This window comes from Chiloscyllium punctatum, chromosome 37, assembly GCF_047496795.1.
Source record: "Chiloscyllium punctatum isolate Juve2018m chromosome 37, sChiPun1.3, whole genome shotgun sequence".
Lineage (NCBI taxonomy): Eukaryota > Metazoa > Chordata > Chondrichthyes > Orectolobiformes > Hemiscylliidae > Chiloscyllium > Chiloscyllium punctatum.
In genome coordinates, this window is record NC_092775.1 from 8,074,945 (window position 1) to 8,089,919 (window position 14,975).

General features: G+C 42.7%; 1 protein-coding gene across 1 annotated transcript in view; it reads right to left on the minus strand.

The window, feature by feature from the left end:
- Nucleotides 1-14,975, minus strand: part of chmp4ba (charged multivesicular body protein 4Ba) — a 63,824-nt gene that overhangs the window by 20,617 nt on the left and 28,232 nt on the right. Inside the window, 1 exon segment of the mRNA XM_072556195.1 lies at nucleotides 698-875. Within this exon segment, the coding sequence (XP_072412296.1) occupies nucleotides 698-875 (178 nt within the window).

Here is a 14,975-nt window from a genome sequence, read left to right on the forward strand (position 1 = left end):
CAATAACTACAGGACTAGCCACTGAACTTGTGACCGGTGAATGAATTTAAAAAAGAAAAGGTAAAGCAAATGGACTTGAAGGAGGCAACTTCCCATCACCTTCAAGAGCAATAATGCCCGCATTCCAAGTGAATTTAAAATTAACATGTGACAACAGCTTACGCCAGACACCTCAAAATCAAGCCATCCCATTCCTTTCAACATTGCCTTTAAGATTTTGTTGACCCTAGCCAGAACAATGAGTTTTTTCTCCCCCCAGCTGCCTTACCTTGTGCCTGTTGTAACCATTTTGATGAGTGGGACACCAGTAGAGTGGAAGTGCCAAAGCCCTCTCAACAATTGCTAGCAAGTGGATGGAAGTGACCAAGCACATGTCATAAAGCAGGTTAACAAATGTTTCCTATCTGTTGATTATCCTCCTTGATTACATTCATAATAGGGAAGTCACAGCCACCGCCACCACACCACTTAGGCCCTGCCTTCTATCCGTAAACAATTGGAGGCAAGAAATGCAGCTGGTAGACTGGACCAGCAGAGCCCTATCAGGAAATTTGGACAGACAAGTTAGGTTTTCTAAGGATCAAATCTTGTATTTCCCAAACAGAAGGCGAGGGTGTTGAGATCAGGAATGCATTCCATCTATTTCTCTCAAGTGGTAATTTCTACACTAGGACACCAAAAATATTAATTCACTTACATGTTCTCATGAGCAGCTTTCATAGCCTTGGCAGCAAAGCCCATGTTTTTGAGAACTTCCGTGTTAGTGTTTGCATTTTCCAATGCTTCCCTCTGGAATTCAATAGTGGACAGGGTGCCATCAATCTGAGCCAGTTGCTTTTCATATCTCTTCTTGCGCTTTAGAGCTTGCAATGCAGCTAGACAGTGGAAGAAACAAAGAATAAGCAATTTGGACAAACACTTTCAAAGATCCACTCAGCACTACATTCAGCTATGTAAAACTGACCCTCTCTTTGGGAAACCATTCTAACAAATAATAGTCACAACTCCAAAGCATAATCTTTATTTTCTGACAATATTCAAGGATAATTATAGACTTGAAGATTAAACAAAATTCAAAACTCAATGGCAGTGGAGACGGAGGACAGAATAAATGGAATGATCATGCAGCTGAAGGAAAGCAGAGTTTAATATTCAACCACGCCAATGCAATTTGTTTTATAAAACATGGTGGCATTTAGACTCCCACTCCTCAACAAGTGGAAAACAAGTGCAAAAAAATAAAGACTCAGATCTAATAGTCTCAAAATCCCCCAAAGATTCCTGTTTGAAGCCCCAAACTACTGACTCAGCAGGAACTGCCAGAATGTTTAAACTTGTGATCTGGACCCTGCTTGATTATCTCCAACTTGAAGTTTAGAGTTGGAGACTTGGGGAAATCGGATTTAGCTACCTGGATAGTTACTCAGGAAATGTTAGAGATGAAAACAATCCTGAGTCCCTACTGACTCTGATCCCACCAATTATACCATGCTGTCCAACTGACCATGACACTCTGGTACAGAAAGGCATTCGTGTGGAGGAGGAAACAGGAGTATAGCCTTGGTAAGGGACAGTATGGTCACGAGGATTCCTGAAGAAGGGCTCATGCCCGAAACGTCGATTCTCCTGCTCCTTGGATGCTGCCTGACCTGCTGCGCTTTTCCAGCAACACGTTTTCAGCTCACGAGGATCAACTCCATTCACTGGATTCAAATATTTACGAGGCCAAAACAGAATTGAACAAGTTGCAATGCTGTTTGTCATGAATCGTAGCTATCCATCATTCAATCTTTTCACCAGTATGGCTGAGTGTCAAAGCTTGGTCTTTATGGAAACTCACAACCTGTGCTATGCCTCAGTGTGCTGTGGCTGCACCTCCTTAAATTACACTGCCCTTTGAAGGGACCGGATACTGCAGCGAAGACAGAAAATCATCCACCTAACACTACTGCAACTACTTTAGGATTACGGACTCATTTCATTTGGTGCACTTTCTAGAATGACACTTCAGAAGTCGGATCACATTGCTGAAGAACAGAATGTCTTTTCTTCCCCCTCATAATAGGATGATTATGGAAAAGGTGAAAGACAGTCAGATGAAGGTGAACAGCAAGACTGGACATCCTCCTGCCCCCACAGAATCTCTCTAGTTCAATCATCTGAAGTGAATGTATCTGGAAAGCAGGAAGGAAGGAAGGCATGAACATTCTGGACATTAAACAGAGGCACAGGGAGTTGCTGCACTGCAAGTCTGCAGAGATTTTCCAGGAATCGGTGACTTTGCACAACAGGATTCACTGCTCTGCTGGAATGGGTTGACCATAAGCTGCAGCGACTTCAATTTTTTTCATCTGCATGTGTACAGCAGCCAAAAGCACAAGCTCCATGGTCAGTCCCTGGAGCAAAGAGAGGTGCGAGTAAACACACAAAACACCAGGCAGGTAACGGGGTCGGCAGCTCTGGAAGCAGACACAAACTGAATTAGCAAGGTCTTGGTCACAGACTGAGCGAGAATTCCAAGCGAGCAGACAAAGTTTCAGAGACAGGACATAAATTCTCAGGGTTGGAGTGACAAGGCAAATGGAGCCACTAAATTGACCTCACCTCACTGAGTACAGGCAGGTGGGCCTGTCACTGAACCCAGACTAAAGCCACTACAGTTACTGGCAGGTAAACCAACAACAGTTGGTATATCAGGCTGTTGCCAACAGTCCAGCAGAGACAAGTCAGTGAACAGAGTAAGCAGAAAAGGAAACCTATTAAATACAGTACTCAGCTATTCTGTCGTGAGAAGTGGAAGAGAGTCACATCTGAAAACAATGACGGTGTGCACAGCAAGAGTTCAATCCAAGGGGGCGTGCAGTGGTGAAGTCAGATGGTACTGATCGGATTACCTTTCAGCTGAAGGTAAGATAAAAGTTTTCACATCAACAATTACTACAATATTCAGAATAATTAGACAGTTCCAGGTCAAACTTCATGCATGTTACATACGGAAACTAAAATGTGAAAGGTTGGGCAATCCTTGATTAATCCGATTTAAAGAGCCATTGACCAGAGAACCAGCATTCTCCCCAAATTCTTTCCTTTTTCATGGGATGAGACACAGGAAAGGCCAGCATTTTTCATCCATCGCCAAAATGCCCTCAAGAAGTAATGGTGAGCCTAAATTAATGTTATCACTAAATCGTTACCACATTTGATTAACTCAGCCTTTCTGCAATATTGGAAGGTACAGCCTGAATATAATCATGCAAGCGACTGAAACCACTGAAGTGTAGCCATGCAGCCCATAACTACTGCCACACCACAGTGGTTTGCAGTAAACAGCATGGCTTGTGAATACTAAAGTCACAATTGCTATAGCAACACAGCCTGGGAAGCTTCATCCATGACTGAAGATGTGGATTGCTAAATGGAGCCTTTGATGTAAACACCAATAAACTGCCAGGTCCACACTGCTGCTGAAAGTAAGCATTTATACACTCAAACCTCAAGGTGGAAAATTCCATTCAAAATGTACTCTGCGCTGTCCTACATTTCAGCTTCCAGTAAATCAAGACTGAGAGCCAACAGCCATTTTATTTCCCTCTCCAATTTTGTTACGTTGTTTTCTACAGACTGAGGATTCTGTATAATTTCAATATTTTAAATTCATTCATTCAGAGGCTGTGGGCAGCAGGGGCAAGGCCATCATTTAGACCCATCCCCATACAACGGAGTACGGTTGACCGTGTTACTGTATGGCTGGTAGTGCCAGGCTGGCCAGGCCAGGGTAAATGAACCAATTGAGTTTTCATACAATCAAGGTGGCAAGGTCATCATTGCTAATGCTTTGAAATTTTAAAAAATCAGAATTATTTAACTGGCTGAATGTAAGTGCCCCAGAATCTGTAGTGGGAATTAAATTTACGTTACTGGATCATGACCTGAACCTCTTGATTACTTGCGCAGTAACAGAATCATAATGCCAGCATGCGGCCATGTTGCTTTCTGTTCCTGAAAATTATTCACAGGGTGAATTTATAACCGTTTATCGGTTTGTGATACTTTTCATGAAAAATTGGATAATACGGATTAGCATGTGGCCACTCAGCCCATCTCTGTAAAGACCTATTCAATTATTCGGACTCCCCTCCAGCCCTGAGCAGTTTTCTCCTTTTCAGGCCAGGGTGTAGATAATTTAATGTTATCAATTGTTCAATTGTTCAAGGGTAATAATGTTCTAATCCTTTTTTGCTGCACTTCCATTTTATGAAGGTAGAACAGGAGCTCTCCAGAGTAATGTATTTATTTGTACAATTCATTTCCTTCGCCCATAGAAAACCTCATTAGGCAAACAGACAGTATCGCACAAACCACTGTTTAAATCAGACCAATGAGATTCCCATACACCTCGTCAGTGAATGACTCAGAGGTTTCAAAATCCCCTATAAGGAAGTGATTAGAAATAGTTCTGCAACACATTAACAGCACATACTAGCTTTACAGATTTCTTCATTAGTCGGTCTTTGAAATATTCCACTTGGACCAGAGACATCGCAACACAAAATCAGCAACTTTATTGGCTGCCGCCTTTTCATTTTCCAACCTCTCACCCATTTCCACTCTCTGATCTCCCTACTGAGTTCATCCTTGGCCATGGTCTCAAGTCAAACTGACTCTCCCATTGCAATATCTTCCTTGTGGATGAATAGCATGCTATCTCTGGGATCCAGCTAGCACCTGGACTTCCCTGGCACCCCTGTACCCATTCTAGAAGATATACAGGAGAATCTGGATTACCCAAACGTGATAGGCGGGCAATATTTTGTTCGGATAATCAATTATTTGGTTAAATCGATTAAATGCCTTTCCTCTGGGACTCTGAGTTTTTAAAAGTCTGCTTCTCGTTCAGGAGACTGCAGCAGCACACCGTGCACAAGGCCCCACCCCCAACACCTAGGCCCCAACCCCAACCCCATCCAACATGCCCCCACCCCAAACCCTGTCCAACACCACCTGCCCAACATGCCTTCCCCATCCCCAACCCCATGCAACACCATGCCCCGCCAACATCCCCTGAGCCCAACCCCCACCACCTCTCTGGGGCAGTTGGGCTGGACACCAACAATACTGCTGCTGCCTTTGTGGGGTAAGTATCCAAATAGCGCACGCACACAGCCCCACACACATTTTACCAGGTTCCATGTTTGCTCTGTACAGGACAATGCTGGAGAGATTATGTGGGGAACGGGGTTTTAGGATACACCCCTCTTTAGAACTCCAGGGAAAGTATGGGGAGAGAGGGGGAGACGGTGCCTGTTTAATCACTGTAACCAAAAGACGCAATCACTGTTGGAAACACGTCTTTGATACACTGTTTCCATCGGGACTGTGACATCTCCTTCAGATAATGCGATTTTCGGATAACTGGTATTCGGATAATCGAGGTTCCTCTATCAATTCTCTCACCCAGGCAGTGGTCAGCGTGTGGACTTCACACTGCTGTGTCTCTTCACTGCACAACTCTCTCAAGGATCCTGACCAACCCAGAGCCAAGTTCAGAAGTCCACTATGGACTACTAAGATTGCCGACTTTCACTTGCTGAATATCTCTTGCACCTATACATACATCGCCCTCAGTGCTCCAACATTCTAATCCATGCCATTCAATCTGCAGGTTTATCGTTCTTAATGCCTTTCTGATTGGCCTCTCCAGGGAAGACAGTTTATCCAGAATATTCACAAATCACTAATGCTGGGTCCAGGATGCTAAGCTCTGATCTCCAATTTTACAAATCCTTTTACGACCTGCCTCCATCCTATCACTGCATCTTCCTCCAGCTTGTGCCTCTCTAAACCTCCCCTTTTCCAACTCTAGACTAATGCCAGTTCTGCACCAGCCATTCTAACATTTTGAACCACCCTTGGTACAGGCTTTGACCAGGTGTCTGTCCTTCCAAATTCACTTCGGCATATTTAAAGCTAAATCATGACCTACAACAAGTCTAAAACCATAGGGGCCTAACTTAGTGGTCTATAAAAACCATATGAGATGCATTTTTCTGCAGGATGACTGCTCTAACACTTTAGAGACAGCTGTTTTGTTTTAAACCCAGCCTCCCATTACTATTTCCATTCTTTCTCATTGCCACTGAGCTCAGAATCCCCAAATGTGTCACAACCTACTAGATCAGGTTTTATTACATGGCGAGAGTAGACTATAGATTATATTATTTGCACCAATGGATTTATTGCTTGCATTTTAATTTTGCGATTTGCTAAAAGATAATATTAAAATATTCTCTTGGGAATTGCAGTTGCATAGCTGTAATAGATATTATGTTTCAATGTATAAGGAAGTGCCTTCACACTGTACACACACACACCTATCCCCACCTGAGGGTAATTTGAATTTGGATTGTGTTAAATCAGATACCAGCGAATCAGGAGCCTACTTTAGATCTCCTGATCTTTACATTTCCACTGACATCAAACGTAAATAAGTCGAGAGAGATGCAAACCTGGTTGCTTAAACCCGGCCAATTTTATTGTGTCAAAATCAAACTTACCTCCCTTGTGCTTTTCAGAGGTTTTACCCAAAGATATTAGAAGATGAAGAGATTGGTAAAATAACCCTCAGGTTGCTGAAGTCTCAATTTGCATATTAGGGGTAAAACCATCACAGCCGGAAGTGAGTAATAACTAGTGCCACACAGTTTTCAATTATAAGCCATATAAAGAATACTTGTAACTGAGACTAGGATTGAAGATTTGCCATAGTTCAATACCAAATTGATTTAATCAACTCTCATTCAGCATTTGGAAATCTGCACATAAAAAAGATGCAAGTCAATACCTTTCCACATCCCGAGGTACTTCACTGGAGCAGCAAGTAAACAAGATACGGTGACATTAGGTCAGGTGACATAATGTTTAGTCAGAGCGGTAGGTTTGAGATGAGGAAAGGCTTAAAGGGGATGTTCCAGCACTCAGAGCCAGGCATCTGAAGACATTGAAACATTGAAGCAAAAATCTGTGCTGTTCATGCCCCTGGAATCTACAGAGCGTCCTCAATGAATGGCATGGTGGCACAGTGGTTAGCACTGCTGCCTCACAGCGCCAGAGACCCGGGTTCAATTCCCGCCTCAGGCGACTGACTGTGTGGAGTTTGCACGTTCTCCCCGTGTCTGCGTGGGTTTCCTCCGGGTGCTCCGGTTTCCTCCCACAGTCCAAAGATGTGCAGGTCAGGTGAATCGGCCATGCTAAATTGCCCATAGTGTTACGTAAGAGGTAGATGTAGATGTCGGGGTATGGGTGGGTTACGCTTCGGCGGGGCGGTGTGGACTTGTTGGGCCGAAGGGCCTGTTTCCACACTGTAAGTAATCTAATCTAATCTAATCTAATCAAACTGCTTTCGACACAATGTGAACTTTAGACGGGAACTCTTTATTGCAATCTAGGAAATGCAACAGTCAATTTGCACACAAAGCTCCCACAGACAGCAATGTGATAGCGATGTGGAGATATATATAAGCTACAACTCCCTGCTTAATAAATACCTGTGAAGATGATGCAGTTTTTAAAGCTGTGGGGCTCACCCCAGCTCATTTAAGGACATTGAATATAGTTCCACAGTGAGCGCTCTCAGCACCTCTTTTCAACATGCAAGTTTGAGCAGCAATCGCACATTGCAGATAGAACATAACAATATAGCGCAGATCAGGCCCTTCAGCCCTCATGCCAATCTCTGAACTAAGCTAAGCTCAACACTAATCTAATACTATCCTATCAGCATCCATATCCAAGGACTGTTTAAATGCCCCTAATTTGGCTGAGTTAGTTACATTGGCAGGCAGGGCATTCCACACCCTTACCACTCTCTCAGTAGAGAACCTGCCTCTGACATCTGTCTTAAATCTATCACCACTCAATTTGCTGTCGTCGTCGTCCTAGGAAAAAGACTCTCACTTTCCACCCTATCTAATCCTCTGATCATCTTGCATGTCTCTATTAAAGCCCCTCCTAGTTGTCTTCTCTCCAATGAGAACAGACCCACATCCCTCAGCTTTTCCTTATAAGACCTTCCCTCCAGAGCTGGCAGCATCCTGGTAAATCTCCTCTGCACCTTTTCTAATGTTTTCACATCCTTCCTGTAATGGGGAGGCCAGAACTGTACACAATATTCCAAGTGAGGTCACACTTGCATTTTGTACAGTTGCAGCATGACATCACAGCTCTGGAACTCAATCCCTCTACCAATAAAACCTAACACACCGTGTGCCTTCTTAACAGCATGATCAACCCGGATGGCAACTTTCAGGGATCTATGTACATAGACACCAAGATCCCTCTGCACATCCACACTACCAAGAATCTTTCCACTGACCCGGTATACTGCCTTCCTGATATTCTTCCCAAAGTGCATCACCTCACATTTAGCTGCATTGAACTCCATTTACCACCTCTCAGCCCAATTCTGCAGTTTATCCAAGTCCCCCTACAACCTGTAACATTCTTCCCCACTGTCCACTACTCCACCGACTTTAGTATCATCTGCAAACTTACTAATCCATCCACCTACGCCTGTGCCTAAGTTATTTATAAAAATGACAAACAGCAATGGTCCCAAAACAGATCCTTGTGGCACACCACTAGTGACCGGACTCTAGACTGAATATTTTCCATCAACCACCACTCGCTGCCTTCTTTCAGAAAGCCAGTTTCTATTCCAAACTGCCATATCACCCTCCATTCCATGCCTCTGCATTTTCTCCAACAGCCTACCATGTGGAACCTTCTCAAAGGCTTTACTGAAGTCCATGTAAACCACGTCAACTGCCCTATCCTCATCCACATGCTTGGTCACTTTCTCAAAAAAACTCAATGAGGTTTGTGAGACACGACCTGCCCTTGATGAAACCACATTGCCGATCTCCAATCAAATTATTGCTTGCTGGATGATTACAAATCCTCTCTTATAATCCTTCCCAAAACGTTTCCTACAACAGACGTCAGGCTCACTGCTCTATAATTACCTGGGTCGTCTCTACTGCCCTTCTTGAACAAGGGCACATTTGCAATCCTCCAGTCCTCTGGTACTAAACCTGTAGACAATGATGACTCAAAGATCAAGGCCAAAGCCTCCACCATCTCCCACCCACCTTCCTAGAGAATTCTTGGATAAATCTCATCCGGACCAGGGGAATTGTCTACTGTCACACCTTCTAGAATTGATAACACCTCCTCTTTACTACCCTCAATCCTTTCTAGTCTACTCTAATATACCATATCTCAGTCTTCGCCTCTACAATATTCTTTTCCCAGAGTGAAAACAGATGAGAAATCTTCGTTTGGCACCTCTCCGGCCTCCACAGGGTCCACACACAACTTCCCACTTCTGTCTTTGACTGGCCCTATTCCTACCCTAGTCATCTTTTTATCCCTCACATACCTATAGAAAGCTTTAGAATTCTCCTTTATTCTACCTGCTAAAGATTGCTCATGTCCCCTCCTTGCTCTTTTTTTTTGTAAATATATTTATTAATTAGCAAATTTTTTATAACTTTACAAACATATAAAATTATTTTTTAAAAAAAATATCAGTATAATAAAAAGAAAAAAAACAAATTACAATACAACTACATCTACTAACCTACCCTTTAATACAAAGCAAACCCTAACACTGTGCAAAGCAACACAAAAGAAAGAAAGAAAAGCAAAAAAAAAAACCAAAAAAAAAACAAAATACAGAACAGCTATGCTCGGCGCAAAGTTCCCAAAGGAACGGGAGCATTGTATACATACCTGTATTAACTCAGGAAACCCCCTGCAGGGCACAGTGCTTGACAAATCTAATCATCCTGGTTAAACAAACGCCCTAGTTAAGATACCTTGCTCTTCTTAACTCTCTCTTTAAATCCTTCCTAGCTAATCCGTAACCCTCCATCGCCTCATCTGAACCATCTTGTCTCAACGTCACATAAGCCTCCCTCTTCCGCTTAACAAGAAATACAATTTCTTCAGTAAACCACAGTTCCCTTACATCATCACTTTCTCCCTACCTGACAGGGACATACCTATCAAGGACATGCAATATCTGTTCCTTAAACCAATTCCACATTTTGATTGTCCCCACCCCCTCGTTTTGCTACCCCATTCTATGCCACCTAAGTCTTGCCATCTAAGGTTAACCAAGATAAGGTGAAACAGCACAGGCCAAAGGATCAAACTCAGAACTTTCAGACAGGTACAGGTTTTGAAACAGTCTAGGATGAGAGGGCATAGTCTTAGAATAAAGGGGTGCCAATCAAAGATGGAGATTAGGAGGAATTATCTTCTGAGGGCTGACTGTCTTTGGAACTCCTTGTCCACAGAGCACTGTGGGGGCAGAGTCCTTGTGTACATTTAAGGCTGAGACAGAGAGATTCTTGATCAGAAGGAAAATAAAGGGTTATGGGGAACAGGCAGGAAAGTTGACATCAGCAATGTCAAATCTATCATGATCCTACTGAATTGCAGAGCAGGGTCAGGGGCCGAACATCCTATCTCTTAGAGAAAAACTCATTAACAGCAGTGCAGGTTTGAAGGACCAAATGGTCTACTCCTGCTCTTGGAATCTCAACAAAGTTCTTGAAACATCTTATGAGAATTCTTAGCAAAGCAATGGAACTGCAGAATTAAACATGCCTCTAATGATAAAGGAAATTAAAGGATCACATGATGAAACATGGAAGTTATAAGTGTCTTTTTCCAAGGTTGGGGGATCCCAAGACTAGGGGGCACATCATTAAGGTGAGGGGAGGGAGAGATTACAAAACAAGACATGAGGGGCAAAAGTTTTACACAGAGGGTGGTTCCTTTGTGGAATGAACTTTGGAGGAAGCAGTGGATGTGTGTGCAGGTTACAATGTTTAAAAGACATTTGGAGAAGTACATGAATGGGAAAGATTGGAGGGATAAGGGCCAGGAACAGGCAGGTGGGACTAGTTTAGTTTGGGATTATGTTTGGCATGGACTGGTTGGACCGGAGGCTCTGTTTCCATGCTGTATGACCCTGTCTAAGTGCCCTGTTCACCAGCCCTGTATAACCATTTCAAGAGAAAAAAAAAGTATTCAACAAAGTGGCTGCTGAAGGGAGATTCCATCCTATAGAGACAAAGTTAGCTATCCCAACACAGACAATGGCACCCTGCAATGGTGAATAACTCCCTATCTCCTCAAAATGTGGATGGATTATTCACTACTTAATGGCTCAGACATTTAAAAAATAATGTAATCCCTTCCACTTCAGATGTCATATTGGACTTGAAATCTTCTCTTTCCCTCTTCACAGATGCTGCCAGACCTGCCGAGTTTCTCCAACATTGGTGTTTGTTTCAGATTTCCAACATGACACTTTTTACCCTGCACATGCAACAACGATCAAAGAAAAGCAAAGTGAGATACGAGCCAGTCCTTTGTATTCTTTGGATTGTACCACAGTACTGGAGAAAGATCACATAATCCAACTGTTTGTGTGGATGCTTGAACAAAGACCAAAGAAAATTACAGCACAGGAACAGGCTCTTCTGCCCTCCAAGCCTGCGCCGATCCAGATCCTCGATCTAAATCTGTCACCTATTTTCCAAAGATCTGTATCCCTCTACTCCCTGCCCATTCATGTATCTGTCTAGATACATCTTAAACTACACTATCATGCCTACCTGTGCCAACTTCACTGGCAACACATTTCAGGAACCCACCACCCTCTGTGTAAAGAACTTTCCATGCATATCTCCCTTAAATCTTTCCCCTCTCACCTTGAACTAGTAATCGAGTAATCGAGTCCCCCACTCTGGGGAAAAAGCTTCTTGCTATCCACCCTGTCTATACCTCTCATGATTTTGTAGAACTCAATCAGGTCCCTCCCTCAACCTCCACCTTTCTAATGAAAATAATCTTTATCTACTCAACCTCTCAATAACCAACTCCCGCCATACCAAGCAACACCTGGTGAATCTCCTCTGCACCCTCTCCAAAGCATCCACATCCTTTTGGTAACGTGGCGACCAGAACTGTACGCAGTATTCTAAATGTGGCCGAATCCAAAGCCCAATACAACTGCAACATGACCTGCTAACTCTTGATGAAGGAAAGCATACCGTATGCCTTTGTGACCACTCTATCGACCTGTGTTGCCACCTTCAAGATACAATGGATCTGAACACCTAAATCTCTCTGCACATCAATTTCCCCCGGGCATTTCCATTTATGTATGGTTTGACCTAGAATTAAATCTTCCAAAATGCATCACCTCATATTTACCCAGATTGAACTTCATCTGTCATTTCTCTGCACATCTCTCCAATCTGTCTATATTCTGCTGTATTCTGACAGTCCCCTTCACTATCTGCTACTCTACCAGTCTTAGAGTCATCTGCAAACTTGCTAACCAGACCACTTATACCTTCCTCCAGATCATTTATGTATATCACAAACCACAGTGGTCCCAGCATTGATCCCTGTGAGACACCACTGATCACAAGTCTCTATTTTGAGAAACTCCCCTCCATGACTACTACTACTCTATCTCCTGTTGCCCAGCCAGTTCTCTATCCATCTAGCTAGTACACCCTGGACCTTATTCAACTTCACTTTCTTCATCAGCCTACTATGGGGAATCTTATCAAACACCTTACTGAAATACATGTATATGACATCTACTGCTCTTCCCTTGTCAATCAACTTTGTCACTACCTCAAAGAATTCTATTAAGTTGGTAAGACATGACCTTCCCTGCACAAAACCATGCTGCCTATCACTGATAAGCCCATTTTCTTCAAAATGTAAATAAATTCTATCCCGCAGTATCTTCTCCAGCAGCTTCCCTATCACTGATGTCAGGCTCACCAGTCTATAATTACCTGGATTATTCCTGCTACCCTTCTTAAACAAGCAATTCTTCAGTCCTCTGGGACCTCACCCATGTTCAAGGATGCTGCAAGGGTATCTGTTAAGGCCTCAGATATTTCCTCTCTCGCTTCCCTCCGTAATCTGGGATAGATCCCATCTGGACCTAGGGACTTGTCCACCTTAATGCCTTTTAGAATACCCAACACTTCCTCCCTCCTTATGCTCAAATTGGGATCAGAGTAGATAACACAATCTGCCAAAGGGAGCATCTCGCTCAATGTTCCAAATTCTGAATCATGTTTTGTTAAGAAAACAAAAAAGAGAAATATTGTATGTCTCCATCCCTACAGCAGGCAGAGATTCCCTGGTAAAAGCCTTTGGATTTTCTACAGTGGTAATAAACAAAAGACTGAAAAATTCTGGAAAGAGAGAATACTTAATTACTTTACCTTTTTACTTACATCTTACTTGGCCAAGTTTAACACGTCATACTTGGTAAAATTGTATTTGTTTTCTGCATACTTGGGAAATATATCCGTTTGCATAAGTTATTGGGAAGTTGAATATATTTTTACACGTTTATCTTGACGGACTTTAGCAATGACACTAATCCCTTACTTGTCTAGCTCCAACTTGCCTGTCTGGCTTAATCCTTACAAACTGCACACCATCAGGTACACACTGAATTAGTAATCTCGTAGCCACTTGAAGTTTAAAATCTCTGCTAACCAAATGGTGAATGGGAAGACTGTAAAACCATTCCATCCTTCTCACAGCACACACTTCCATGTTCAGCCCCACCCTCTCCTTGCAAACAAATACTTCCCTTTGACCTAACCTATACCTAGATAAAGGTTCATAGCAAAATAGTGAAATAACCCATTACACATACATGACACAGGCTGGTAAATATATGAAGGTCCATGTGCAATTATGAAAGATGGGATTACTCTGATGAAAAGTAATGGAGGAAGATGAAGGGAGAGGTATATCATTGGATATTATGAAGTTACACGCAGTAGGTAATTGAAAGAAATGCTGAGAGACTGCTTAGTAATGAGGTCTAGGCTTTATCAGGCTGAGATCAGTCCGTGGTCTCCTGATTTCATACCAAGTACGGCAGATAGTCACTCTCACAGACTTGCCTTACAGCCATCAGGTTGCTGCTAGACCAGAGTGAGAGACAGCTCTCCTAGTTTTGGCACGATAAGGAAGAGGACGCTGTGAGATGGAAAGTGCTGTGGGACGTTGGCACTTCCGGTGCTTTAGTTATGCAGGTGGTCTGTCTAGTTTCATTCCTTTCATCAGATTGTAGCCAGTGCAAATAATTGGGAAAACGTCTGGAACATTATCATTTTATTGCGTGGGGAATTTAATACAAAAGTAGGGCGGTTACACCTCAGTGAGTCCCCATGTTGAGTACTGTGTATGGAGTCTGTCTCCTATTTTCAAGCTTGCAAATTTATTGGAAGCAGTGCAAAGCAAATTTAAAAGACTAAAACCTGGAATGAGCAGAAACACACTGCTTTTGAGGGTGGTTTTCACAATTTGATAATTATCTGAAGAGATAAAAGGAAATGCTAGGCTCTGAGGAAAGGTGTTCCTGCAGAAAGCTGGCACAACAGGTCAAATGGCCTCCTTCTGAGCTGTTACAATTATAATGATGCAAGGTGACCATTAGGACAACTAATCTACACGGAAGAACAAAATTTGAGTTTACAGAGAATATATGTTGAATTTTTGCAGGATTTACAGGGACTAATTTGTATAAAAAACAAGGGAACATGTTAAATTATGGCCATGTCAATAATAGTGAAATCAGAAAGCACTTAGACCAGTAGAAGCTTATAATTCTGGCACTTTCAAGGCACAGATCAATTGGCAGATCTTTACAAAGTAAAGATATCAAGGGATCTGAAGCAAAGGTGAGTAAATATCCTGATGAAGGGCTTTTGCCCGAAACGTTGATTTCGCTGCTCGTTGGATGCTGCCTGAACTGCTGTGCTCTTCCAGCACCACTAATCCAGTAAATATTTTTGACGTACAATCAACTAAGTGAATAGTGAAACAGCCTCAAGGGGTCATGGCACACAACAGCT